This window comes from Gopherus evgoodei, chromosome 2, assembly GCF_007399415.2.
Source record: "Gopherus evgoodei ecotype Sinaloan lineage chromosome 2, rGopEvg1_v1.p, whole genome shotgun sequence".
In the NCBI taxonomy this organism is placed as follows: Eukaryota; Metazoa; Chordata; order Testudines; family Testudinidae; genus Gopherus; species Gopherus evgoodei.
The window spans coordinates 298,041,909-298,067,785 of NC_044323.1; the positions used below are offsets into that span (position 1 = coordinate 298,041,909).

A 25,877-nucleotide genomic window follows, 5' to 3' on the forward strand; every position below is an offset into this window, starting at 1 on the left:
TTTTGGGGGGGTTCTCCATAGGCCCCTTTTGGGAGGTCCCATGATGACTCTCTCTCTGCGTTGAGGCAGGCCTGCTCCTTCGAGACTCCTCCCTGCCATCCCCTGCTCGACTGTCCACAAATTGGTCGGCCAGCTGGCCTGCGTGCTGCGGGTTCTCCGGCTTCTGGTCAATCACCACAGCCTCAGGTCGGACGGGCACTGCTCGTACAGGTGCTCCAGTATGAATAGGTCAAGCAGGTCCTCTTTAGTTTGGGCCCCAGCTGTCCACTTGCGGGCATACCCCTGCGCCCGGTTGACCAGTTGTAGGTATGTGACCTCACGGGTTTTACGCTGGCTCCGGAACTTTTCCGGTACATCTTAGGAGTCAGCCCAAACTCGCGGAGCAGGGCCTGTTTGAACAGTTCGTAGTCCCCTGCCTCCGCCCCTTTCAGTCGGCTGTACACCTCCACGGCTGTGGAGTCCAGTAAGGGGGTGAGAACTGCGATCCTGTCTGCAGGGCCAACCCTGTGCAGCTCGCAGGCATTCTCGAAGGCCGTCAGGAAGGTATCTATGTCCTCCCCCTCCTTACGCCGGGGCAGCAAGTGCTTATCAAAGCTCTTTGTAGGCTTGGGTCCCCCCTCACACACTGCAGCCGGGGCCTCACTTCTCCTCAGCTGGGCCAGGTCCAGCTCATGTTTACGCTGTTTCTCCTCCTCCCGCTCACGTTTACGCTGGTTCTCCTCATGTTTACGCTGTTTCATCTTCTCCTCCAGCTCTTGCCTCTTTAACTTGAGCTCCTCCCATTTAAGCTCCCTTTCATATTCCAGCCGCATCCGCCGGGAGGATCCCCTGCTGGGGGGTGAGCTTCGCCGGGAGGATCCCCTGCCGGCCGGAGGGGGTCACGGTGCCCTCGGTATACACTGGGCTCCTCCTCGCCCTTCCCCTAGGCCTAGGAAGGGGGGGTCTCGGGAAGCCCTCGTCCGCCAGCTGACCACTCCCAGCGGGGACAGACACTGGTGCCTGCGCTGCATCTGCTCGGCTGCTTCCCTCAGAGACAGGGCTCCGTTCATTCATGCGGTCTCCCTGCTCCAGCTGGGCAATCAGCTGGTCCTTGCTGAGCCTCCCCGAGCGCAGCCCCCTCTGCTTGCACAGCTCCAGCAGGTCACACTTGCGCCGCTTGGCATACATCTTCCTGCTGGCCACTCATAGGTCGGGGTGCTCGCCGCTCCCCACGGTTTCCAGGGGGACCCCTAGTGCACCAGCCCTTCTTGAAGTCACCACCTCTCTGCCAGGGTCGAGCTGTAGACTCCTTCGCCCCTGGGACCGCTCGCTGCAATCCCCCGGGGGACCCTGTTACTGTTAGGTAATAAAGCAAGTCCTCACTCACCTCTCCAACACCCGAGGTTGTGCGGAGTTGGAATATGGGCCCACAATTCTGTCAGAGACCAGACACAAATGCGTTGATCAACGGGCACACACTACCCCAAAAGCTTTAGAATAAGTGTGGCCCCTTTATTAGGGGGTGGGCATCAATATTTATACACAGAAGTAAACAAAGTGATTAACAAAAGATAATGGTCATGCATAATCAATCAAGATTTTACAGGAAGAGCAAGTTTAACAAGTAAATGCATAGAGATAAAGGCTAATGGCTACTTGAGGAAGGGGGTGTCATGAGTAGTTTGCAGGTCAGTGCTTTGTTCAAAAAAGGTTCAGAAAGGATTATGCAGAGACGGCCAGTCTGGGTGTTTTTTGGCTCCAAAGTTCACCAAAAGTTTAGACCCAACATTCCTCCATTTGTAGCTTTGAGATAACTATTAATCAAAAAGCTACACCCTATTTCAAGATCTCAAGGGCCGCTTGGCAATTTCAGCCTGGGCCAATTCGAAGAGAGTAAGGCTTTTAGCTGAAGTGGGAAAAGAATAAACTGACTTACATGAGTTTATGAGGGAGGGGACACACTGAATACAGCAACACAGTATTATAAGGACTACCATGGCCCCAACAACACCCACCAAGAGGTTTTTAACCCACCCAAATCCGGGCAGCCAATTCCATAAGGCTCCCCACCAATCATAAGGTGGCTGGCCAGAGGAGTAGTTTTTAGCCATTTCCCTTAGGTGTTTGGTACGTTGAAAAGTGTCAGAGTAGGTGTCATTTACAAAAACACAGCATTCTTCATTTATGAGGGCGCAAGTTCCTCCCTGGGCTGCTAACATCATATCTAAAGCCATTCTGTTTTGCAAAGCCAACTGGCGCAGCTGGGACATTTCCCCGGCCTGGTTCTCAAATAGGGTTGCAGTTTCATTGGTCAAAGATTCTAATAGTCCCTGTAGACGGATGATAGCACCCTTCAAGCTAGTGTGACCAGCCCACCGCTGCCAGGACAAACCATCACGGAGATTAATATCTCTGTCAGTTTCACGGATGTTACGAACGTGGGGAAAATGAGGGGGGGTGAGGGAGATCCGAGAAGGCGGTGCTAGCCATGCCAAATAACATGACCCTGCCCAATCAGGGGAGAGGAAATAATAAGCCTTGGGCCCGCACACCCAGTATGTTCCATATAATGCGTTTTGGGTATTCCATTTCTCAAAGTAGGAGGTAACCCACCGCCCGTTGTACCACTGTTCCCCTGGTAACGCAGAGGGGTCGTTGTGTGAACTGCAGAGGCACAATTTGGTAGTGTTGTCCTCAAAGGGCAGTGTAGTACTGCTTGAGCAGTTGTAGAAGGCAATTGTGTATCCTTTAACAATTAGTTGGACACCCTCGAGCTCTGAGCAGGGCTTTTTAAAAACTGACTCTGAAAACCTGCCCCTCCATGAAAAAGTTGAAAAGGTTGGATCGGGGTGAGGGATCCACATATGGGATAAGTGGGATGCGCAAGGCTTGAAGCCAAGATTTTTACTAAAGGCGGTGCCATTAAAATATATGTTGCATTTACTTGTTCCCACAAAAGTTGACCCTTTTTCTTTAACAAAACACAGTGATCCTGTTTGATTGGTTACCCTGAGATATTTGTTAATTGGCACTTCTGTTTTGTCCCATGTAAGATTGGGTTGGACTGGATCTTTTATTCTAGTCGGTGGCATCCAAGTCATATTAGCAGTGGTTAGGGGAATGGGTGTGAAGGGGAGTCCCTGTGCTGCATTTACTGGAAATTGAGTACATACCCAGCAATCACTTCTATTTCCTAAAATACGAGTTTTAACCTCATGGGAATATCTAATAAAAGCATTATCTTCATAAGCAGAAAATAAACTGAAAAAGCATAAAAAACATACAGTTGTCAGAATAAAGGGTCCTCTCATTTTTTTCGAGTTAATTTAAGTCTAATGTCTGAGAGAGGTAAGCTGGTCCACTGGTCGAAGGCAGTGTCCTCAGTGGTGACAAGAGCTGCTGGTCCGTCACTGTGGTCCACTACGGCTGGCTTGACGTGGGAGTGGTGGATCCAAGATTTGCGTCCTTCCAGGAACACTGCAGTCTGGGTTGTCAAAAGAACCTGGTGGGGTCCAGTAAACCTTGGCTGGAGGGTGTCGTCACGAACGAACTTTTTGGCCCAGACGAAGTCCCCTGGTTGGAACGGGTGGATTTGTTCCTCCAGCGGCACGGTCTGGGAAAACTGCGAGGCTTTCCAAAGGGTACGGAGGCGAGCCTGTAGGGAGAGAAACTGACACGCAGTCATATGATCCCCTCCCAATAGTGAAACATCAGCACGTGGTAGCGCCCCGCCTTTGAAAGGGGGGTGTCCATAGAGCAGTTCAAAGGGGGATAATCCCAATGCGCGGGTTGGGCGAGTACGAAGGTGAAACAGGACCAAGGGAAGTACCTGAGGCCACTTTAATCCTGTTTCCTGACAGTATTTAGCCAATGTAAACTTAAGTTCCCTATTCATACGCTCAACTTTCCCGCTAGACTGGGGGTGGTAGGGTGTATGAAAGGAGTGTGAAATGCCCAGTCCTTGTTCTAAATGGCCAAGGACATGACCAGTAAAGTGAGGTCCGCGATCTGAGTCGAGCACAAGAGGGATGCCAAAACGGGGTACAATATCTCTAAGGAGAATCTTCGCCACTGTGGCAGCAGTACAATTAGCAGTAGGAAAAGCTTCGACCCAGGAAGTCAGAGGGCAAACCAAAACAAGGAGGTGCTTTTTTCCAAAAGCCTTTGGCATATCTGCAAAATCAATTTGAAGATGTTGAAATGGAGCAGCAGGCGGAGGTCTTCCACCCTTAATTTTGTTAAGAGGTGGAGCAGGTCCATTACGCTGACATGTGCTGCATGCTTTCACTATTGATAGGCAATAGGGTTGAATGCCTGGAGCATACCAAAAGCGAGCGATAGTGTCCACGAGGGCGTGCGTGCCGTAGTGACCCCCTTTATCATGGTGCCAGCGAACTGCCACAGGGTATGTGGAGCGAGGGAGGCAGGCTCGGCCATCTGGCATAAGCCAGGTCCCTTTGACCAGAGTGGCCCCGAGGCTTTCCCATGATTTTAGTTCAGCAGCGGGTACTGGTACGGGGTGCGGTGGAGTAAAGGAGGAGGTTGCAATAGCCAATGTGGGCATGGCTAAAGGTAAGGTGGCAGCCTTCTTGGCGGAGGCGTCAGCCAGGGCATTCCCACGGGTAACGGGGCTGCTATCTTTAGTATGGGCCCGGCAGTGAACTACAGCCAGGACGGAGGGTTTTTGGAGGGCGTCCAAAAGCTTGTGGATGAGGGGGAGGTGCTGAATGGGTTTACCGGCAGCTGTCTGGAAACCTCGAAACTTCCAGAGGTGGATATGACAATGCACAACTCCAAAAGCATATTTGCTATCAGTAAAAATGGTAACGGTCTTACCAGCGGCCAACTGGCAAGCTCGGGCCAGGGCATAGAGTTCAGCGGCTTGGGCTCCCCAGTTGCCTGGCAGTGAGGCGGCCTCTTGAATGTCCCATTCAGAGGTGACAGCATAACCAGTGAAACGCTTGCCATCAACATAGAAGGAGCTTCCGTCCGAGAAGAGGATGCAATCGGGGTTGTCCAGTGGCACGTCAAACAGGTTGTCTCTTATCTGTAAGATGCTGGAAACTACTTCCACACAGTCGTGCTGGTCCTGGGGGACTGGCAGGTCAGGAAGCAAGGTAGCTGGATTAAGGGGTCCACACCTTTCAAAAATTAGGTTAGTGTCTTCTAAGAGTTCGGCCTCTAGCTGTTGCTGACGATGGGCCGAAAAGACTTGGGTTGTGCCCCTACGCAGAAGGGCTGACAAGGCATGAGAGGTCCAAACCGTGGTAAAATGACCCAGGGTTAGGCTCTTTGCCTTTGTGATCAGCAGGGCAGCTGCTGCCAGAGTCCGGGTGCAGGATGGGGTTCCCTGAGCGACAGGGTCGATTTGCTGAGAGTAAAAAGCAAGCGGGAAATGGTGGGGCCCGCTCAGCTGGGTAAGGACACCACTAGCAATTCCGCCCCTCTCGTGGACAAAAAGGTGAAAGGGTTTGCTGTAATTGGGGGGGCGGAGAGACATGGAGGAGGCCACACTGTCCTTGAGTAACTGAAAGGCTTGAATAGTGTCCGGGGACCACTGCAAAGGGTCAGGAGCAAGGTTAGCAGTGAGTCGGTGGAGCGGTTTGCTTAACTCCCCGCAGGACGGCAACCAGGGGCGACAGAAGCCAATTAATCCTAAGAAACCTCGAAGTTGTTTCTTGGTGTTCGGTAGAGGGCAGTTTTGAATAGTCTTTATGCGGGCTGGGTCCATCTGTCTTCCTTCTGGGGTTAACAGGAAGCCCAGATATCGGACCTTCTGTGAGACCCACTGAATCTTTTTAGGGTCTACCTTGTGGCCTCTGGTGTGTAGGTATAATAAAAGTGCCTTACCATCGATGCGGAGGGCAGCTTCTTCGCGATTACCTAATAGGATGTCATCTACGTATAGGAGCAATGTGGATCCCTGCGGACTGGTGAAACCTTCCAAGTCGTGGCGGAGGCACTGGCTGAAAATCGTGGGGCTGTCTCTGTAGCCTTGAGGAAGTCGTTGCCAGACATAACTTTGTCCCTCCCAGGTGAAACCAAAGAGATACTGAGAGTCTGGGTGCACAGGAATGCTGAAAAAAGCTGATTTTAAGTCAATAACAGTGAACCACTCAGCATCCCAGGGGATTTGGCTGATGATAGTAGCTGGGTCAGGAACTACTGCATGAAGAGGGACCACATACTGATTAACAACTCGTAGATCCTGTACAAAGCGCCAACGAACAGGGTCTCCGTCCTTTTTAGGAGGCTTTTTGACAGGCAGTATAGGGGTGTTACAGGGAGTGCGCTGAGGGCGGACTAGCTTTTGTGCAATGAATCCCTCAATAATGGGGCGGATGCCCTCCCGGGCTTCCAGCGACAGGGGGTATTGAGGGACTGACGGGGGGGTTAAGGAAGGCTTTACCTGAATCCTTACGGGCTCTGCCGAAAGGAGCAGGCCAACATCAGTGTCAGAAATTCCCCAGAGGGTTGAAGGCAAGTCAGTGAGGTCAGGGGAGAGAGAGGGGGGTGTTTCCCAATTACCCTGAGTAGGGGCCGAATCTCCTAACACTGTCATCAATAATCCTACCCCTTCAGGAGTGCAGGTTAAAGTAGCCTCAAGCTTACAGAGTAAATCCCGGCCCATCAAAGGGATCGGACAAGCTGGGGAAAAAAGAAAACGGTGAGAAAAACATTTATCAGCATAAATAACATTCAAAGGCAAAGTGAGTCCCAGAGACTGTGGGTTGCCCTCCACCCCAGTCGCAGTTTTAACCTCAGAGGATAGCCAGGGAGAGGGGGCATGATTTAAAAGAGAGAAAGTAGCCCCAGTATCAATGAGGAAAGAGACAGGCAGTCCCTGGACTGAAAGGGTTAAACGAGGCTCTTTGCTGGGAGGGGAGAAAGTGAGAAAGGAGCCGGCTAAAGACATTAAGGAAATAAGACCATCACATTGTTTGCCTTCGCCCCCGGGGTACCGTCATTGAGGAGGCTGAGTTTGCTGCGGCTGCTGCTGTTTTCCATAGTTGATCCAGGCCTGGGGGATGGGCTGAGCTGGTGGTGCAGGGGTGTATTCCTCACTTGTGTAAGCATCTGCGGATGCAGCCAGACCTTCTGGGCGTCCCCAGGGGCATTCACCTTTAAAGTGACCAGGCTGTCCGCACTGAAAACAATTTCCTGATGGCTGGGGTCGCCAGGACCCTCTTCCCCGGGCACCCTGGAATCCCCTGCCACGGCCACGGCCTTTGCCTCGAACACCACCGTGAAAAGCTAAAGCTATCAGCTTATATTCTTCCTTTTTCTCTTTCTTTTTACTACTTTCCCTTTCTTTCTCCCAGGCAAAATCAGCTACTTCCAACACTGAAGTGACTGACTCACCTCCCCAACCAGGGCGAAACTTTAAGAAGTAATCCCTTACAGGGGGCACCGACTGATTCACAAAAAACGAAATAAGAGTAGGGTGGTCTGCTTCTCTCTCAGGATCCATCTGAGTGAACATTCGGGCCCCCTCCAATAGCCTCGACCAGAACTTTCTGGGCGGCTCATCAGATTCCTGCCGAATCTGCATGAACTTAGCCTGATTAGGCGAGCGGCGAGCCATTTCCTTGAGTCTCTCTAACAATCGCTCTCTATCTGTTCGCAGCTGAGTCAGCCTTAGCTGAGTCCAGTCTAGGGGATTCCAGCCAGCGGCCAGATCCCGCCTATCCATCCAAGTAACATTAGCTGCATTGCTATCTCCCCATGTCCTTTCTGCCATCCACAATCTACTACGTTCTTCTCCAGTCAAAACTCTACTTAACAACTGATCCACATCCGTATAAGTAGGATTATAACTTAAAAACAATCTTTCTAGAAGTTCTATGATCTTTCGGGGATTTTCCCCAAAAGACCCTGACAACTGTCCCCACTCTTTCAAATCCCATTCTAGCCATCCTTTATATTCCACAATACTAGCATGTTGCAATCGTCCATCATTGCTCATATAAGGTTGATCGTGCACCTGTAAAGGCATCTCTATAACCATACTTTTATTGTTCGCAAGAGATTTGACAGAGACATCCTCTAGGCTATCCTCAGGGGGGGGGCATGCACCCTGCTGTACCTGCTTGGACCTAAGCCTAGTAACTACTCCTCCCGAGGTTGGCCCCTCCAATTCCTCCTCATCCTTCTGCACAAATTCCAATCTGGGATCCTGCAGATTCCCCTCTGCTACAAGGAGAGAGTTCCCCTGCGGAGGAATAGGGGCAGGTGCAGAGGGGACCAGCTGACGAGTCAAAACACGCCGTGGTCTACACCCTTCATCGAAATAACCTGGAGGGGGTTCACTCTCGGGAGAGTACCTGACTGCCATAATTTTTAAAGATTTCCACAGCTCTGCTGCTGTGTCCCAACAAAACCAGTAACATAACTGTCCCGGATGGTCTTTTTCGATCTGGCTCTTTACTCCTCTTAAGGCAGCCTGCTCGAAAGAGCCATACGAAGGCCACCTCATCTCCGAGTCGGCCAATACCGCGGTATACCCAGTCCAATTCCTTACACATAGTGTGTACAACTTCTTCCTAGACATTCCTGTCTGTACTGGGAGTTTCCCTTCATTCCATAACTTATTTACAATCCCCAACGGACTCTCAAGAGGCACGCTAGTCCCTTGACCCATGGTGTCTGACAGGAGCCCTCCAACTGGCGTTTACCCTGCTGTCCAATACACGACCCCTCAATATTGAATTGGCTAGGAGAAATCTCCTGTGGCGCCTTGCCAATTCATATATGAGTGGTCTGACCACTGGACAGAGGTACCGCACCAGAAGGAATCCCGGACGAGCCCCCAAATTGTTAGGTAATAAAGCAAGTCCTCACTCACCTCTCCAACACCCGAGGTTGTGCGGAGTTGGAATATGGGCCCACAATTCTGTCAGAGACCAGACACAAATGCGTTGATCAACGGGCACACACTACCCCAAAAGCTTTAGAATAAGTGTGGCCCCTTTATTAGGGGTGGGCATCAATATTTATACACAGAAGTAAACAAAGTGATTAACAAAAGATAATGGTCATGCATAATCAATCAAGATTTTACAGGAAGAGCAAGTTTAACAAGTAAATGCATAGAGATAAAGGCTAATGGCTACTTGAGGAAGGGGGTGTCATGAGTAGTTTGCAGGTCAGTGCTTTGTTCAAAAAAGGTTCAGAAAGGATTATGCAGAGACGGCCAGTCTGGGTGTTTTTTGGCTCCAAAGTTCACCAAAAGTTTAGACCCAACATTACTGCAAAGTCCTTCTCACTGGACACACACTCCCAGGGGTTAATCACCCCTTCGTTTTACTGCTCCCCAGTCACTTACTACAGGAAGTGTCGTCCACGGGGTGCAGTATCTCCCGCCACTGCCACCAGTTGTCACGGAGTGTGGGGAGTCCAGTCCTGCACCCCTCTTCCTGGGACCCACAGTGACTCTCAGCCAGCCAGTAAAACAGAAGGTTTATTGGACAACAGGAACACCGGTTACAGCAGAGCTTGCAGGCACAGTCAGGACCCCTCCACCGAGTCCTTCTGGGCTTTCAGGGTGCTTGGATCCTAGCTAGGATACCCTAAATTCCGCCCACCCAGCCCCAAGCCCAAACTCAAACTGCTTCCCTCCTGCCACTCCCTTCCTTTGTCCCCTTCCCGGGCAAAGGTGTTGACCTTTCCCCTCCCTTACCTAGCTCAGGTTACAGTCTCCGGTATCGCCCATCCCCTAAAGTCCTCCCCTGCTCTCCCACTCCCCACACAGACAGCCCCTACTCCATCACACCCTGCAGACAGGACTGACTGGCGCGGGGCTGCAAAGCCCAGGGCAGCCAGTGCTGGGCCATGGGAGCGCATGGCCAGGGGAAGCTTCAGGCCCCAGCACGTCAAGCGTGTGCTTGGGGCAGCAAGCCGCGGGGGGTGCTCTGTTGGTGCCGTGGGGGCGGCAGGCAGGGTGCCTTTGGCAGCTTGCCTGCGGGAGGTCCACTGGTCCTGCGGCTTCTGGACCTCCCGCAGGCACGGCTGAGGGAGGTCCGCTGAAGCCATGGGACCAGCGGACCTCCCACAGGCAAGCCGCCGAATGCAGCCTGCCTGCCATGCTTGGGGCAGCGAAATGCCTAGAGCCGCCCCTGCGCATGGCTGTGACTCGCCTGGGGAGATGCTGCTGAGGACAGGTGGCCTCGCACTTCAGGTGAGGCCAGCACCTGGGCTGCCCAGCGCTAACCACCGCATGCCTGGAGAGCAGCAGGAGTGGCTGAGTGTTGGGGAGAGGGCTAGCCCTGAGGCTATGGTGATGGGCCATGTCTGAGTTTCTGTTGGCAGATTGTAGCCAAAGAGACTGGGATGGTTTGGGGGGCTGCACTCACAGCAGCCCGCTGCAACAGGGCAAAGCCCAGGAATGACTGTAGGGGGAAGCCCTGGGCCCTGTGGGTGTCCCCTCCATGCCCGTGCAGGGGCTGGGGTTCCCCCTAGCCAGGAGGCGGTTCCCTGGGGTGGCAGGATTCAGGGTGAGTCTCTCGGGGGCTTGGCACAGCCTCTCCCTCCCACCAGGACAGGGTGTGGTGAGGTCTGGGCAGTTGCCCTCCTGCTGGGGTTAGTGCCTGCCTGCGCAGGGTTAACCTCGGCAGGGGGGGTCTCTGGGCACAGGGCAGGTTAACTCCCGGGGTCGGGTTCCAGAGGGATCTCTCTTCTCTCCAGGCACGACACAAGGAGGGTTAATGGGGCTTGGTGCTCTCCTGTCTGTGCATGAGGCCGATAGGCCCTGCTCTTCCGCCTGGCTGGGGGCCAGCACTCCTCTGGGCGGGGTGCATGGGAGCCAGCTGCCACCTCCATCTTGGTCAATAATTCATGAAGGGCTGGCGCTGGAGGGTGTGGGGAAGATCGTGACATACACCCCGCCCACTGACTGACACTCCCCTGACACACACTGCCTGACATAGATCCATACAGTGACACCCCCCGACTGACTCACGCTGCCTGACAACAACTGACTGACACTCCTCCTGCCTGACATACACTGCCTGACATATACCCACACAGTGACACCCCGAGTGACACACACTACTTGACACCCCCTCACTGACTGAAACAGCCGTATACTGACACTGACGTCCCCCACTGACACTCCCCCACTGCCTGACATACACCCACTTCCTGACACCCACTGCCTTACATATACCCACAGAGTGACACCTCCCTGACTGACACACCCTGCCTGACAACCACTGACTGACACTCCCCCTATCTGACATATACCCACACAGTGACACCCCGAGTGACACACACTGCCTGACATAGATCCATACAGTGACACCCCCCGACTGACTCACGCTGCCTGACAACCACTGACTGACACTCCTCCTGCCTGACATACACCGCCTGACATATACCCACACAGTGACACCCCGAGTGACACACACTACCTGACACCCCCTCACTGACTGACACAGCCGTATACTGACACTGACGTCCCCCACTGACACTCCCCCACTGCCTGACATACACCCACTTCCTGACACCCACTGCCTTACATATACCCACAGAGTGACACCTCCCTGACTGACACACCCTGCCTGACAACCACTGACTGACACTCCCCCTATCTGACATATACCCACACAGTGACACCCCGAGTGACACACACTGCCTGACATAGATCCATACAGTGACACCCCCCGACTGACTCACGCTGCCTGACAACCACTGACTGACACTCCTCCTGCCTGACATACACCGCCTGACATATACCCACACAGTGACACCCCGAGTGACACACACTACCTGACACCCCCTCACTGACTGACACAGCCGTATACTGACACTGACGTCCCCCACTGACACTCCCCCACTGCCTGACATACACCCACTTCCTGACACCCACTGCATTACATATACCCACAGTGACACCTCCCTGACTGACACTCCCCCCGCCTGACATATACCCACACAGTGACACCCCCTGACTGACACACACTACCTGACACCCTCTCACTGACTGACACAGCCATATACTGACACTGACATCCCCCATTGACTGACCTCCCCCGCCTGACGTACACCGCCCTGCCTGACACACGCTGGCTGACACACCCCCAGTCACTGACATACACCCAGAAACTGCCTGACATCCCACACTGACCGCCACCACCACACACTGACATCCCCCAATGACTGACATGCCCCCTGACTGACACCCACACCACACACCGTCTGACACGCCTCCCCAACTGACACTCCCCACTGGGCAGAGACACATAGGCATGTGCACTCCCCCCTGTTCTCTCAGACACACTGACAGTGACATGCTCCGCGTGGACAGGCGGCCACTGCGCGCGCACTGTGCACACAGGCGGATGGACGGACGGACACACGCTGTGCGCGCACACTGTGCACAAAGGCAGACGGACAGACGGACACACGCTGTGCGCGCACACTGTGCACACAGGTGGACGGACAGACGGACACACGCTGTGCGCGCACACTGTGCACACAGGTGGACGGACAGACGGACACACGCTGTGCGCGCACACTGTACACACAGGCAGACGGACGGACACACGCTGTGCGCGCGCACTGTGCACACGGACGGACGGACGGACACATGCTGTGCGCGCGCACTATGCACACAGGCGGACGGACGGACACACGCTGTGCGTGCACTGTACACACAGGCAGACGGACGGACACGCTGTGCGCGCACACTGTACACACGGACGGACAGATGGACACATGCTGTGCGCGCACACTGTGCACACAGGCGGACGGACAGACGGACACAGGCTGTGCGCACGCACTGTGCACACAGGCGGACGGACACACGCTGTGCGCGCGCACTGTGCACACAGGCGGACGGACGGACGGACACACGCTGTGCGCGCGCACTGTGCACACAGGCGGACGGACGGATGGACACAGGCTGTGCGCGCACACTGTGCACACAGGCAGACGGACGGACACACGCTGTGCGCGCACTGTGCACACGGACGGACGGACACACGCTGTGCGCGCACTGTACACACAGGGAGACGGACGGACACACGCTGTGCGTGCACTGTACACACAGGGAGACGGACGGACACACGCTGTGCGTGCACTGTGCACACAGGCAGACGGACGGACACACGCTGTGCGCGCACTGTGCAAACGGACGGACGGACACACGCTGTGCGCGCACTGTACACACAGGGAGACGGACGGACACACGCTGTGCGTGCACTGTACACACAGGGAGACGGACGGACACACGCTGTGCGAGCACTGTACACACAGGCAGACGGACGGACACACGCTGTGCACGCACTGTGCACACAGGCGGACGGACGGACACACGCTGTGCGCGCACACTGTGTACACAGGCGGACGGACGGACACACGCTGTGCGTGCACTGTACACACAGGCGGACGGACGGACACGCTGTGCGCGCACTGTGCAGACGGATGGACGGACACACGCTGTGCACGCGCATTGTGCACACAGGCGGACGGACGGACAGACGGACACAGGCTGTGCGCGCACTGTGCACACAGGCGGAGGGAGGGACACACGCTGTGCGCGCACTGTGCACACAGGCGGACGGACGGACACGCTGTGCGCGCACTGTACACACAGGCAGACGGACGGACACGCTGTGCGCGCACTGTGCAGACGGATGGACGGACACATGCTGTGCGCGCACTGTGCACACAGGCGGACGGACGGACACACGCTGTGCGCGCGCACTGTGCACACAGGCGGACGGACGGACGGACGGACACAGGCTGTGCGCGCACTGTGCACACAGGCGGAGGGACGGACACACGCTGTGCGCGCACTGTGCACACAGGCGGACGGGCGGACAGACGGACACACGCTGTGCGCGTGCACTGTGCACACAGGCAGACGGACGGACAGACGGACACACGCTGTGCGCGCACTGTACACACAGGCAGACGGACGGACACACGCTGTGCGCGCACTGTGCACACAGGCAGACGGACGGATGGACGGACACACGCTGTGCGCGCACTGTACACACAGGCAGACGGACGGACACACGCTGTGCGCGCACTGTACACACAGGCGGACGGACGGACGGACACACGCTGTGCGCGCACTGTGCACACAGGCGGACGGACGGACACACGCTGTGCGCGCACTGTGCACACAGGCGGACGGACGGACACACGCTGTGCGCGCACTGTGCACACAGGCGGACGGACGGACACACGCTGTGCGTGCACTGTACACACAGGCGGACGGACGGACGGACACACGCTGTGCGCGCACTGTGCAGACGGACGGACGGACACACGCTGTGCGCGCACTGTGCACACAGGCGGACGGACGGACGGACACACGCTGTGCGCGCACTGTGCACACAGGCGGACGGACGGACACACGCTGTGCGCGCACTGTACACACAGGCGGACGGACGGACGGACACACGCTGTGCGCGCACTACACACACACACACACACACACACACACACTGCAGGGCTGCAGCGCGCAGGGGGAGGCTTGGCCGCCGGCCGGCCCGGAGGGAGGGAGGGAGGCAGGCGGAGCTCGCTGCCCCCAGCCAGCCCAGCCCCAGCCCCATGCTCTGCCCGGGAGCGGCGCGGCGGAGCCGGACGCGGTGAGTGGGCGGCGGGAGGCGCGGGGCGCTCCGACGCGGCGGTGATGGGCTCGGCCCCAGGCTGACCGGGCTCACCCCGCTGGAGGAGCCCGGGGTTGGGGGGACCCTGGCGCCTGGGCGGGCAGAGCGCTGAGCCCATCCCCGGGGCCCCGGGCCTGCTCCCCCCCCCCAGCCAGGGACCGCCCCGGCTCCCTTGCGCGCCTCTGATTGGCGCCCGAGCCCGTGTCCAAGGCAACGGGGAGGTGCGAGTCTGGCTGCTCCTCCAGCCGGGATGGAGATGGCAACTCCCCTCCCCCCCAGGCTGCTCTGCCCGGCCGGGGGGCGCGGCACGGCACGGCACGGCACGGCACGGCGCGGTCCCCCTGAGCAGCCAGGCTGGATGCCTGCAGAGGTGTGTGCAGGGGGCTTGGTAGGGATGTGGCAGGTCTGTGGGCTCCATGTGGCGTCAGGGGAGCCCAGGGGCTCATGGGGGGGGTGCCAGTGGCCCAGGGGGCTTGGCAGGGGCCTGGGGTCTTCACAGGGATGTAGGAGGCCTGGGCCGTGGTGCTGGGGGGTCGGTAGGTGGGTGCCAGGGGCCCGGGAGCTCAGTGGGATGTGCCCAGGGGCTTGGCAGGGATTCTGTGTGGAGTCAGGGTGCCAGTGGCCTGGGGGCTTGGTGTGGGTGCAGGGGCCCAGAGCCTTGGTAGGGACGTAGGAGGCCCTGGGGCTCAGCAGGCGCTCGAGGCTTGACAGAGATGTGGGAGGCCTAGGGACTTGGTGGCAGGGGGTGCCAGGAGGCCTGGGCGCTTGGTCGGGGTAGCAGAGGCCTGGGGACTTGGCAGGGATGTGGGAGATCTGTGGGGTGAAGCACAGGGCCCCATCATCTGCTGTGTGGCTGCGTGTAGCTGTGCTGTGGTGCTGCAGTGTCTGCCCCATGGGTGCTGGGGGGCAGTGGGGCCTGGTGGGTGCCAAGGTGTATGGTGGCATGAGCGAGGCAGCTAGGTAGTCATGCCTAAGGGGCTCCCCCCAAGTCGGGGTCCATGCCATGACCCCTGCTCCTTGGCTCCGGCCTGGGTTGATGCTGTGTTTCCGTGGGGGTCACCGTGACCTGGCTGTGAGCTGTGACCACTGGGCACAGAGCCAGCATCCTGGCCTGGCATTGTAGATCGGGGCCTGCACTCAGGGATCTAGCACCTGCCTTCTCCTGCCAGGCAGCATCTGCCCGAGGGCAGTGCTGCATTGACAGGAGGGGCTATAAGCCTCGGGGCACCCCATGGCCTCTGCGCCAGAGACCCCCTGCCGCAGGGACAGTGTCCGTGGAGGATGTGTCAGGGCCCATCTGTGGGTGTTCCTGGGAGATGGAGCACTGCGAACTGTGAGCTCTGCTGCAGGCAGTGCGTAGGAGTGTGTGTGTGGGCTGCGGGTGCAGGATTCAGTGCATGTGGGGGTCTGTGAGTGTGTAGGGCAATGGGTGCAGGTGGCTGTGGGTGTTTGGGTGCAGGGGGGCTGTAGGTGTGTGCGGGTGCAGTGGAGCTGTGTGGGGCTGTACGTGTGTGAGTGTTTGGGTGCAGTGGGGCTGTGTGGGCTATACGTGTGTAGCTGTTTGGGTGCAGTGGGGCTGTAGGTGTGTGTGGGGGTGTGTTTGGGTGCAGTGGGGCTGTGTGGGGCTGTAGGTGTGGGTGTTTGGGTGCAGTGGGGCTGTGTGGGGATGTACGTGTGGGTGTTTGGGTGCAGTGGGGCTGTAGGTGTGTGGGTGTGTGTTTGGGTTCTTTGGGGCTGTAGGTGTGTGTGGATGCGTGTTTGGGTGCAATGGGGCTGTGTGGGGCTGTAGGTGTGTGGGTGTTTGGGTGCAATGGGGCTGTGTGGGGCTGTAGATGTGTGGGGATTTGGGTGAAGTAGGGCTGTAGGGGTGTGGGTGTTTGGATGCAGTGGGGATGTGTGGGGCTGTAGGTGTTTGGGGTTTGGGTGCAGTGGGGCTGTAGATGTGTGGGGGGTTGGGTGCAGTGGGCTGTAGGTGTGTGTGGGGTTGGGTGCAGTGAGGCTGTAGGCGTGTGGGGGTTTGGGTGCAGTGGGGCTGTGTGTGGCTGTAAGGGTGCAGGGGTTTGGGTGCAGTGGGACTGTAGGCATGTGGGGCTGTAGGTGTGTGGGAGTTTGGGTGCAGTTGGCTCTGTGGGGCTGTAGGTGTGGGTGTTTGGGTGCTGTGGGGCTGTAGGTGTGGGGGGGGTTGGGTGCAGTGGGGCTGTAGGCATGTGGGGCTGTAGGCATGTGGGGGTTTGAGTGCAGTGGGCTGTGTGGGGCTGTAGGGGTGTGGGGGTTTGGGTGCAGTGGGGATGTGTGGGGCTGTAGGTGTGTGGGGGTTTGGGTGCAGTGGGGCAGTGTGGCTGGTGCCTGGTCTTAGTGCAGGGGTCTGTTCCTGCCCCCTCCTCCCTCGTTGGCTGTGCCGTGGGGCAATGGGATGGGCCTGTGCTTGGTGAAGGGGGATCTTTGGTCGGCGACTGGTGACCAGTTACATGGCGCCTTCCAGCCCGTCGCTTGCTAACAGCTGGGGTCTCAGTCCCCTCTGGCCTGGGGCAGCGGCAGGCTTAGAGGGGGTTCTGGGCTGCAGGGGGAAGGTTTCACCGCAGATCACATGGCCCCCTGGGGTGAAGCCAGAGATAGAGCCCAGAGAGCACAATTCCGTCTGTGCCTGAGCCATGAGGCCATCCCATGTGGGTGCATGGTGGTCCGTCCGTCCTCCCACACTGCTTCTCCGTGTCAGCACACCCCACGTGCAGGGTGGCTGCGGAACGGGACAGACCTTTGCCCAGTGGGTGACCCACCCAGGGAGAGCCAACCCCATGCAGGGCATGTGGAGTGCGAGGAGGTAGCTGCTTTGGGGCTGGGGCAAGAATCTCCTCCTCACTCCCTGTCTGAGTGCAGTGCACCCCAGGAGAACTCCTGGCATGCCCTTCGTGCAGGGCAGGGCTGGGGCCTGGAGTCACGCCGCTGTGGCTGCCTCTGAACTGAGATGTCAGTATGATGCCACTGGAGAGAATTCTGTTTTTTCAGGATGGTTTTTTAACCCCCTCTCCCAGAGCAGGTCTGTCCTGGGCCCTGTGTGAGGCAGGGCACGTGGGAGCCGCAGTACAGGGACATGCAGTGATGGGCTGTCTCGTAGCGCAGACACAAGGGGCAGAGCAAAGGTTGTGTGGTGAGTTCTACTTCTGGCATTTCGCCTTCATGCCTTAGGCATGTTCTTCTGAACAGCTGTGTGAGGCATTCTGGTCCCTGAGAGCATCCCACCTGGGGTTTGGCCTTGCCCCACAGGCACATGGGGGGTGGGCACAGCTACCCAATGGCTCAGGTGGGCTGTGGATGCTCCCTGCAGGCGGTTTGCTCACGCCTCACAGGTGCCAGACCCGCAGGAGGCTGGGGGCAGGGAAGAGGCTGTGGAGGTGTGAGGGAGCACTGCAGAGGGGTGTGACGGGAGGCTGAGCACAGGCTGGGGTGGAACGAGATTTTTGGTACTTGGCACAGTGGGGACCCAAGGGCAGGACCCATATGTGAGTGAGAGAAAGACTGGATTGTAACACGTTGAAGGGCAGAGTACCATGGATTCAAGGCTTGGTAGTGACAGACATTGAGGCTGTGTGGTTGACTCATGGACAGAAGAGCAGGGGTGAGCACAGGCTGTGCTGGTGTATTAGATGGGCAGACTGTGTGTTGGGTGATCATAGAATCATAGAATATCGGGGTTGGAAGGGATCTCAGGATGTCATCTACACCAAATAAATCATCCCAGCCAGGGCTTTGTCAAGCTGGGCCTTAAAAACCTCTAAGGAAGGAGATTCCACCGCCTCCCTAGGGAACCCATTCTAGTGCTTCACCACCGTCCTAGTGAAAGTTTTTCCTAATATCCAACCTAAATCTCCCCCACTGCAACTTGAGACTTTTACTCCTTGTTCTGTTATCTGCCTCCACTGAGAACAGCCGAGCTCCACCCTCTTTGGAACCCCCTTCCGGTAGTTGAAAGCAGCTGTCAAATCCCCCCTCATTTTTCTCTTCTGCAAACTAAATCCCAGTTCCCTCCGCCTCTCCTCATAAGTCATGTGCTCCAGCCCCCTAATCATTTTTGTTGTCCTCCGCTGGACTCTTCCCAGTTTTTCCACATCCTTCTTGTAGTGTGGGGCCCAAAACTGGACCCAGTATTCCAGATGTGGCATCACCAATGTTTAATAGAGCGGCATGATCACATCCCTCTATGTGCTTATTCCCCTACTTATACAGCCCAAAATGCCGTTAGCTTTCTTGGCAACAAGGGCACACTGCTGACTCATATCCAGCTTCTTGTCCACTGTAACCCCTAGGTCCTTTTCTGCAGAACTGCTGCCTAGCCACTCGGTCCCTAGTCTGTAGCAGTGCATGGGATTCTTCCGTCCTAAGTGCAGGACTCTGCACTTGTCCTTGTTGAACCTCATCAGGTTTCTTTTGGCCCAATCTCTAATTTCTCTAGGTCCCTCTGTCATAACCTTAGTCCCAGATTTGGACCTTAGCGTCCAAAATATGGGGGTTAGCATGAAAACCTCCAAGCTTAGCTACCAGCTTGGACCTGGTACTTGCTGCCACCACCCAAAAAATTAGAGTGTTTTGGGGCACTCTGGTCCCCCTGAAAAACCTTCCCTGGGGACCCCAAGACCCAAATCCCTTGAGTCTCACAACAAAGGGAAATAATCCTTTTTCCCTTCCTCCCTCCAGGTGCTCCTGGAGAGATACCCAGACACAAGCTCTGTGAAACTACACAGAGTGACTCCCCCTCTCTGTTCCCAGTCCTGGAAACAAAAAGTACTTTCCTCTTCACCCAGAGGGAATGCAAAATCAGGCTAGCAAATCCAACATACACAGATCTCCCCCCTGATTTCTTCCTCCCACCAATTCCCTGGTGAGTACAGACTCAATTTTCCTGAAATTTCCCAGTAAAGAAACTTCAACAGGTCTTAAAAGAAAGCTTTATATAAAAAGAAAGAAAAATACATACAAATGGTCTCTCTGTATTAAGGTGACAAAATACAGGGTCGATTGCTTAAAAGAATATTGAATAAACAGCCTTATTCAAAAAGAATACAAATCAAAGCACTCCAGCACTTATATTCATGCAAATACCAAAGAAAAGAAACCGTATAACTTACTATCTGATCTCTTTGTCCTTACACTTAGAAACAAAAGATTAGAAAGCAGAACTACTTCTCCAAAGCTCAGAGAAAGCAGGCAGACAGAAAACAAAGACTTAGACACAAACTTCCCTCCACCCAGAGTTGAAAAAAATCCGGTTTCCTGATTGGTCCTCTGGTCAGGTGCTTCAGGTGAAAGAGACATTAACCCTTAGCTATCTGTTTATGACACCCTCTATATCCTATTCCTACCCTCCAGCGTATCTACCACTCCTCCCAGTTTAGTGTCATCTGCAAACTTGCTGAGGGTGCAGTCCACGCCATCCTCTAGATCATTAATGAAGATATTGAACAAATATGGTGGATAGAAAGCTGGCTAGATCGTCAGGCTCAACGGGTAGTGATCAATAGCTCCATGTCTAGCTGGCAGCTGGTATCAAGTGGAGTAACAAAAGGGTCGGTCTTGGGGTTGGTTTTGTTCAGTTTTGTTTGTGCTGGTGTATTAGATGGGTAGACTGTGTGTTGGGTGGTTGGGTGTAGGAGACACCAGGTGGGTGGGTGTACACAGACTGTTCTGGTATGTTGGATGGGCAGATTGTGTGTTGGGTCAGCAGGTATAGGAGACACTGGATGGTGGGTGTGCACAGAGGCTGTGCTAGTGTATTAGAGGGGCAGACTGTGTGTTGGGTGGTCAGGTGTAGGAGACACTGGGTGGATGGGTGTTCACAGAGGCTGTGCTGATGTATTAGATGGGTAGACTGTGTGTTGGGTGGCTGGGTGTAGGAGACACCAGCTGGATGGGTGTGCGCACAAGCTGTGCTGGTGCATTAGATGGGCAGACTGTGTTGGCTGATTGGGTGTAGAAGATACTGGGAAGATGGATGTACACAGATTATGCTGTCGTGTTCGATGAGCAGACTGTGTGTTGGGTGGTCGGATGTAGGAGACACCGGACCAATGGTTGTGCACAGATTCTTCTGGTGTATTATATGGGCAGACTGTCTTGGGTGATCGGGTGTATGAGACACTGGGCGAATGGATGTTCACAGAAGTTGTGCTGGTGTATTAGATGGGCAGACTTCATTTTGGCTGATCGGGTGTAGGAGATGCCAGGCGGATAGTTGTGCACAGATTATGCTCATAGACTCATAGACTTTAAGGTCAGAAGAGACCATTATGATCATCTAGTCTGACCTCCTGCACAATGCAGGCCACAGAATCTCACCCACCCACTCCTGTAACAAACCCATAACCTATGCCTGAGTTATTGAAGTCCTCCAATTGTGGTTTGAAGACCTCAAGCTGCAGAGAATCCTCCAGCAAGTGACCTGTGCCCCATGCTGCAGAGGAAGGTGAAAAACCTCCAGGGCCTCTGCCAATCTGCCCCGGAGGAAAATTCCTTCTCGACCCCAAATATGGTGATCAGCTAAACCCTGAGCATGTGGGCAAGACTCATCAGCCAGCACCCAGGAAAGAATTCTGTGTAGTAACTCAGATCCCATCCCATCTAACATCCCATCACAGACCACTGGGCATACTTACCTGCTGATAATCAAAGATCAATTGCCAAAATTAGGCTATCCCATCATACCATCCCCTCCATAAATTTATCAAGCTTAGTCTTAAAGCCAGATATGTCTTTTGCCCCCACTACTCTCCTTGGAAGGCTGTTCCAGAACTTCACTCCTCTAATGGTTAGAATCCTTCATCTAATTTCAAATCTAAACTTCCTAGTGTCCAGTTTATACCCATTTGTTCTTGTGTCTACATTGGTACTAAGCTTAAATAATTCCTCTCCCTCCCTGATATTTATCCCTCTGATATATTTATAAAGAGCAATCATATCTCCCCTCAGCCTTCTTTTGGTTAGGCTAAACAAGCCAAGCTCTTTGAGTCTCCTTTCATAAGACAGGGTTTCCGTTCCTCGGATCATCCTAGTAGCCCTGCTCTGTACCTGTTCCAGTTTGAATTCATCCTTCTTAAACATGGGAGACCAGAACTGCACACAGTATTCCAGATGAAGTCTCATCCGTGCCTTGTATAACGGTACTAACACCTCCTCATCTTTGCCGGAAATACCTCGCCTGATGCATCCTAAAACTGCGTTAGCTTTTTTAATGGCCATATCACATTGGTGGCTCATAGTCATCCTGTGATCAACCAATACTCCGAGGTCCTTCTCCTCTGTTACTTCCGGCTGATGTTTCCCCAATTTATAACTAAAATTCTTGATGTTAATCCTTAAATGCATGACCTTGTAGTTTTCACTATTAAATTTCATCCTATTACTATTACTCCAGTTTACAAGGTCATCCAGCTCTTCCTGTATGATATCCCGGTCCTTCTCTGTGTTAGCAATACCCCCCAGCTTTGTGTCATCCGCAAACTTTATTAGCACATTCCCACTTTTTGTGCCAAGGTCGGTAATAAAAAGGTTAAATAAGATTGATCCCCAAACCGATCCTTGAGGAACTCCACTAGTAACCTCCTTCCAGCCTGACAGTTCACCCTTCATTACGACCCACTGGAGTCTCCCCTTTAACCAGTTCCTTATCCACCTTTCAATTCTCATATTCATCCCCATCTTTTCCAATTTAGCTAAGAATTCCCCATGTGGAACCGTATCAAATGTCTTACTGAAACTGAGGTAAATTAGATCCACTGCGTTTCCTTTGTCTAAAGAATCTGTTACCTTCTCAAAGAAGGAGATCAGGTTGGTTTGGCACGATCTACCTTTAATAAAACCATGCTGTATTTTATCCCAATTACCATTGATCTCAATGTCTTTAGCTACTTTCTCCTTCAAAATTTTTTCCAAGACCTTACATACTACAGATGTCAAACTAACAGGCCTACAGTTACTCGGAACACTCTTTTTCCCTTTCTTAAAGATAGGAACTATGTTAGCAATTCTCCAGTCGTGCGGTACAACCCCTGAGTTTACTGATTCATTAAAAATTCTTGCTAATGGGCTTGCAATTTCATGTGCAAGTTCCTTTAATATTCTTGGATGAAGATTATCTGGGCCCTCTGATTTTGTCCCATTAAGCTGTTCGAGTTTGGCTTCTACCTCAGATGTGGTAATATCTACCTCCATATCCTCATTCCCATTTGTCATCCTTCCATTATCCCTAAGATCCTCATTAGCCTTATTAAAGACTGAGGCAAAGTATTTATTTAGATATTGGGCCACTCCTAGATTATCCTTAACCTCCACTCCATCCTCAGTGTTTAGTGATCCCACTTCTTCTTTCTTTGTTTTCTTTTTATTTATATGGCTATAGAACCTTTTACTATTGGTTTTCATTCCCTTTGCAAGGTCCAACTCTACATGATTTTTAGCCTTTCTCACTTCATCCCTACATGTTCTGACCTCACTAAGGTAGCTTTCCTTGCTAATGCCTCCCATCTTCCACTCCTTGTAGGCTTTCTGCTTTTTCTTAATCACCTCTCTGAGATGCTTGCTCATCCAGCTTGGTCTACAACTCCTGCCTATGATTTTTCCCCCCCTTTTTTGGGATGCAGGATTCTGATAGTTTCTGTAACTTTGACTTGAAGTAATTCCAGGCCTCCTCCACCTTTAGATCCACAAGTTCTTTAGTCCAATCCACTTCCCTAACTAATTTCCTTAATTCTTTAAAGTTAGCCCTTTTGAAATCAAAAACCCTAGTCCCAGATCTATTTTTGTTTATCCTTCCATCTAGTTTGAACTGAATTAGCTCATGATCACTCGAACCAAGGTTGTCCCCTACAACAATTTCTTCTATGAGGTCCTCACTACTCACCAAAACCAAATCTAAAATGGCATCCCCTCTTGTCGGTTCTTCAACTACTTGGTGAAGGAATCTGTCAGCTATCACATCCAGGAAAATCTGAGCCCTATTATCGTTACTAGCACTTGTACTCCAGTGTATATCTGGGAAGTTAGTCTCCTATGATCACACAGTTCCCATTTGTGCTGGTGTATTAGATGGGCAGACTATGTGTTGGGTGGTCGGGTGTAGAAGACCCTGGGTGGGTGAGTGTGCACACAAGCTGTGCTGCTATTTTAGATGGGCGGATTGTGTTGCTGGTCAGGTGTAGAAGACACTGAGTGGATGGGTCTGCACAGAGGTTGTGCTGGTGTATTAGATAGGCAGACTGAATGTATGTATAGATGCACTGGTGTAGGGGACGCTGGGTGTATGAGTGTGCATTAGATGGGCAGACTGAGTTGGCTGATTGGGTGTAGAACATACTGGGAAGATGGATGTGCACAGATTGTGCTGTCGTGTTCGATGAGCAGACTGTGTGTTGGGTAATCAGGTGTAGGAGACACCAGGTGGGTGGGTGTGCACACAAGCTGTATTAGATTGGCAGGCTGTGTGTTCTGCGGTCGGGTGTAGGAGATAGCGGGTAGATGGGTGTGCTCAGATTGTGCTGGTGTATTAGATAGGCAGACTGTATGTTGGATAGTCTGGTGTAGAGGACGCTGGGTGTATGAGTGTGCGCAGATTGTGCTGGTGTGTTACATGTGCACAGTGTGTGTTGGGTGGTTGGGTGCAGGAGACCCTGGGTGAATGAGTGTGCACAGATTCTGCTGGTGTATTAGATGGTCAGACTGTGTTGCATTGTTGGGTGTAGGAGACACAGAGTGGGTCGGTGTGTACAGAGGCTGTGATGGTCAGGTATAGGAGACACCAGGTGGATGGATGTGCACACAAGATGTGCTGGGGTATTAGATGGACAGACTGTGTGTTGGGTAGTCAGGTGTAGGAGACACTGGGTGGATGGGTGTTCGCAGAGCCTGTGCTGGTGCATTAGATGGGCCGACTGTGTGTTGGGTGGTCGGCAGGGCCGTCCTTAGGATTTATGGTGCCCTAGACGGGATTATTAAGCTGGTGCCCCTGTGCCTGTCTTGCTCTTAGCAACACAAACATAAGCTTACAGTATTGGAAAACTTGCCACATGCATGTTATTAAAACCAGTTTAAGTTAATTAAGCACACTGTAATGCTGATGGACTAGCACTAAAAAGTAGCACTATAGAAAAAATTCTGATTTGACAGAATGATGCAAATAATATAATTTTTTAAATTTGTTAACATTTTATTGGAAATTTATGTAAAGAGGTATTGAAACAAGGATTAGTTTTTAATTAAAAGCAATCTTTCTGGCTTTTTTGGCTGCAAAAGCAATAAGAATGTCATCGTATGACAAAGACAAAGTGATGTCTTGTTCGACTGCAAGAATAACCAGACCAATCAAGTTTTTCTGACTCCTTGTAGAGCGGAGATAGTTTTTAATGAGCTTTAGTTTTGAGAAACTCTGTTCTCTTGATGCTACTGTTACAGGAATTGTCAGTAGAATACGAGTGGCAATGTAACGTTAGGATATATGTCAACAAGTTTGCTGGTATGAATAAACTGTACAATGTCCATCATCGATTTTGCATGTGGCAACAACTCAATTCTTCATACAGTTCAAGTCTATTTAAATGTTCAGAATGATCACCATGCTTCAGGAGGCTCTCTAGGTCAGGGGTCCCCAACGCGGTGCCTGCGGGCGCCATGGCGCCCACAGGGGCCTCTCAGTGCACCTGCGTACTGGCTGGAGGACGAGCATCTGCCAAAATGCCGCCGAAATTCGGCGTCGGCGCCAACACCTCTGGATGACGCCACTTGCCACCGACAAGCAGCGTCATCCAGAGGCGTTGCTGCCGAAATGCCGCTGAATTGCGGCAGCATTTCGGTGGATGCTCGTCCGCCACCACGGTCCTTCTTCTGGCACCTGCCAGATGAAAAAGGTTGGGGCCACTGCTCTAGGTTCTTGCACTTTGTCATTAGTTGCTCTTGTTTTCCTATTTCGTTGAATTTAGTCCTGCTCAGCCCACTGCCAGCTGAGTGAATGGAACCCCAGGCCGACAGCGGGTTGAGTGGCTCAGCCGGGGTCTCAGCCGCTGGCCTGCTCAGCCTGCTGTCAGCCTGGGGTTCCTTGGGGGTGTCCAGGCCAGCAGTGGGTGCTGAGTGGGGCTGGCAGCTGGGACCCCGGGTGGCAATGGGGCAGCAGCTGGAACCCCAGAGCAGCGGCGGGCTGAGCCGCTCAGCTCGCCGCTGCGTGCCATCAAAAATCAGCTCGCGTGCCACCTTTGGCATGTGTGCCGGAGGTTGCCGATCCCTGCTCTATACGCTAGTAAG

The 25,877-nt window shown here is 53.8% G+C and overlaps 1 protein-coding gene across 6 annotated transcripts in view; it reads left to right on the forward strand.

Annotated features, from left to right (window-relative positions):
• The window catches only part of PLEC (plectin), a 175,521-nt gene that overhangs the window by 14,250 nt on the left and 135,394 nt on the right, over positions 1 to 25,877 (forward strand). Inside the window, exon 1 of one of the 6 annotated variants that reach the window (XM_030554106.1) lies at positions 14,941 to 14,967. The exons of the other annotated variants lie outside the window; for them this stretch is intronic. Coding sequence (XP_030409966.1) covers positions 14,956 to 14,967 — 12 coding nt within the window. The 5' untranslated portion in view covers positions 14,941 to 14,955. Of the gene's footprint in view, positions 1 to 14,940; positions 14,968 to 25,877 lie in introns of those variants that run through there. 6 annotated transcript variants of the gene reach the window in all.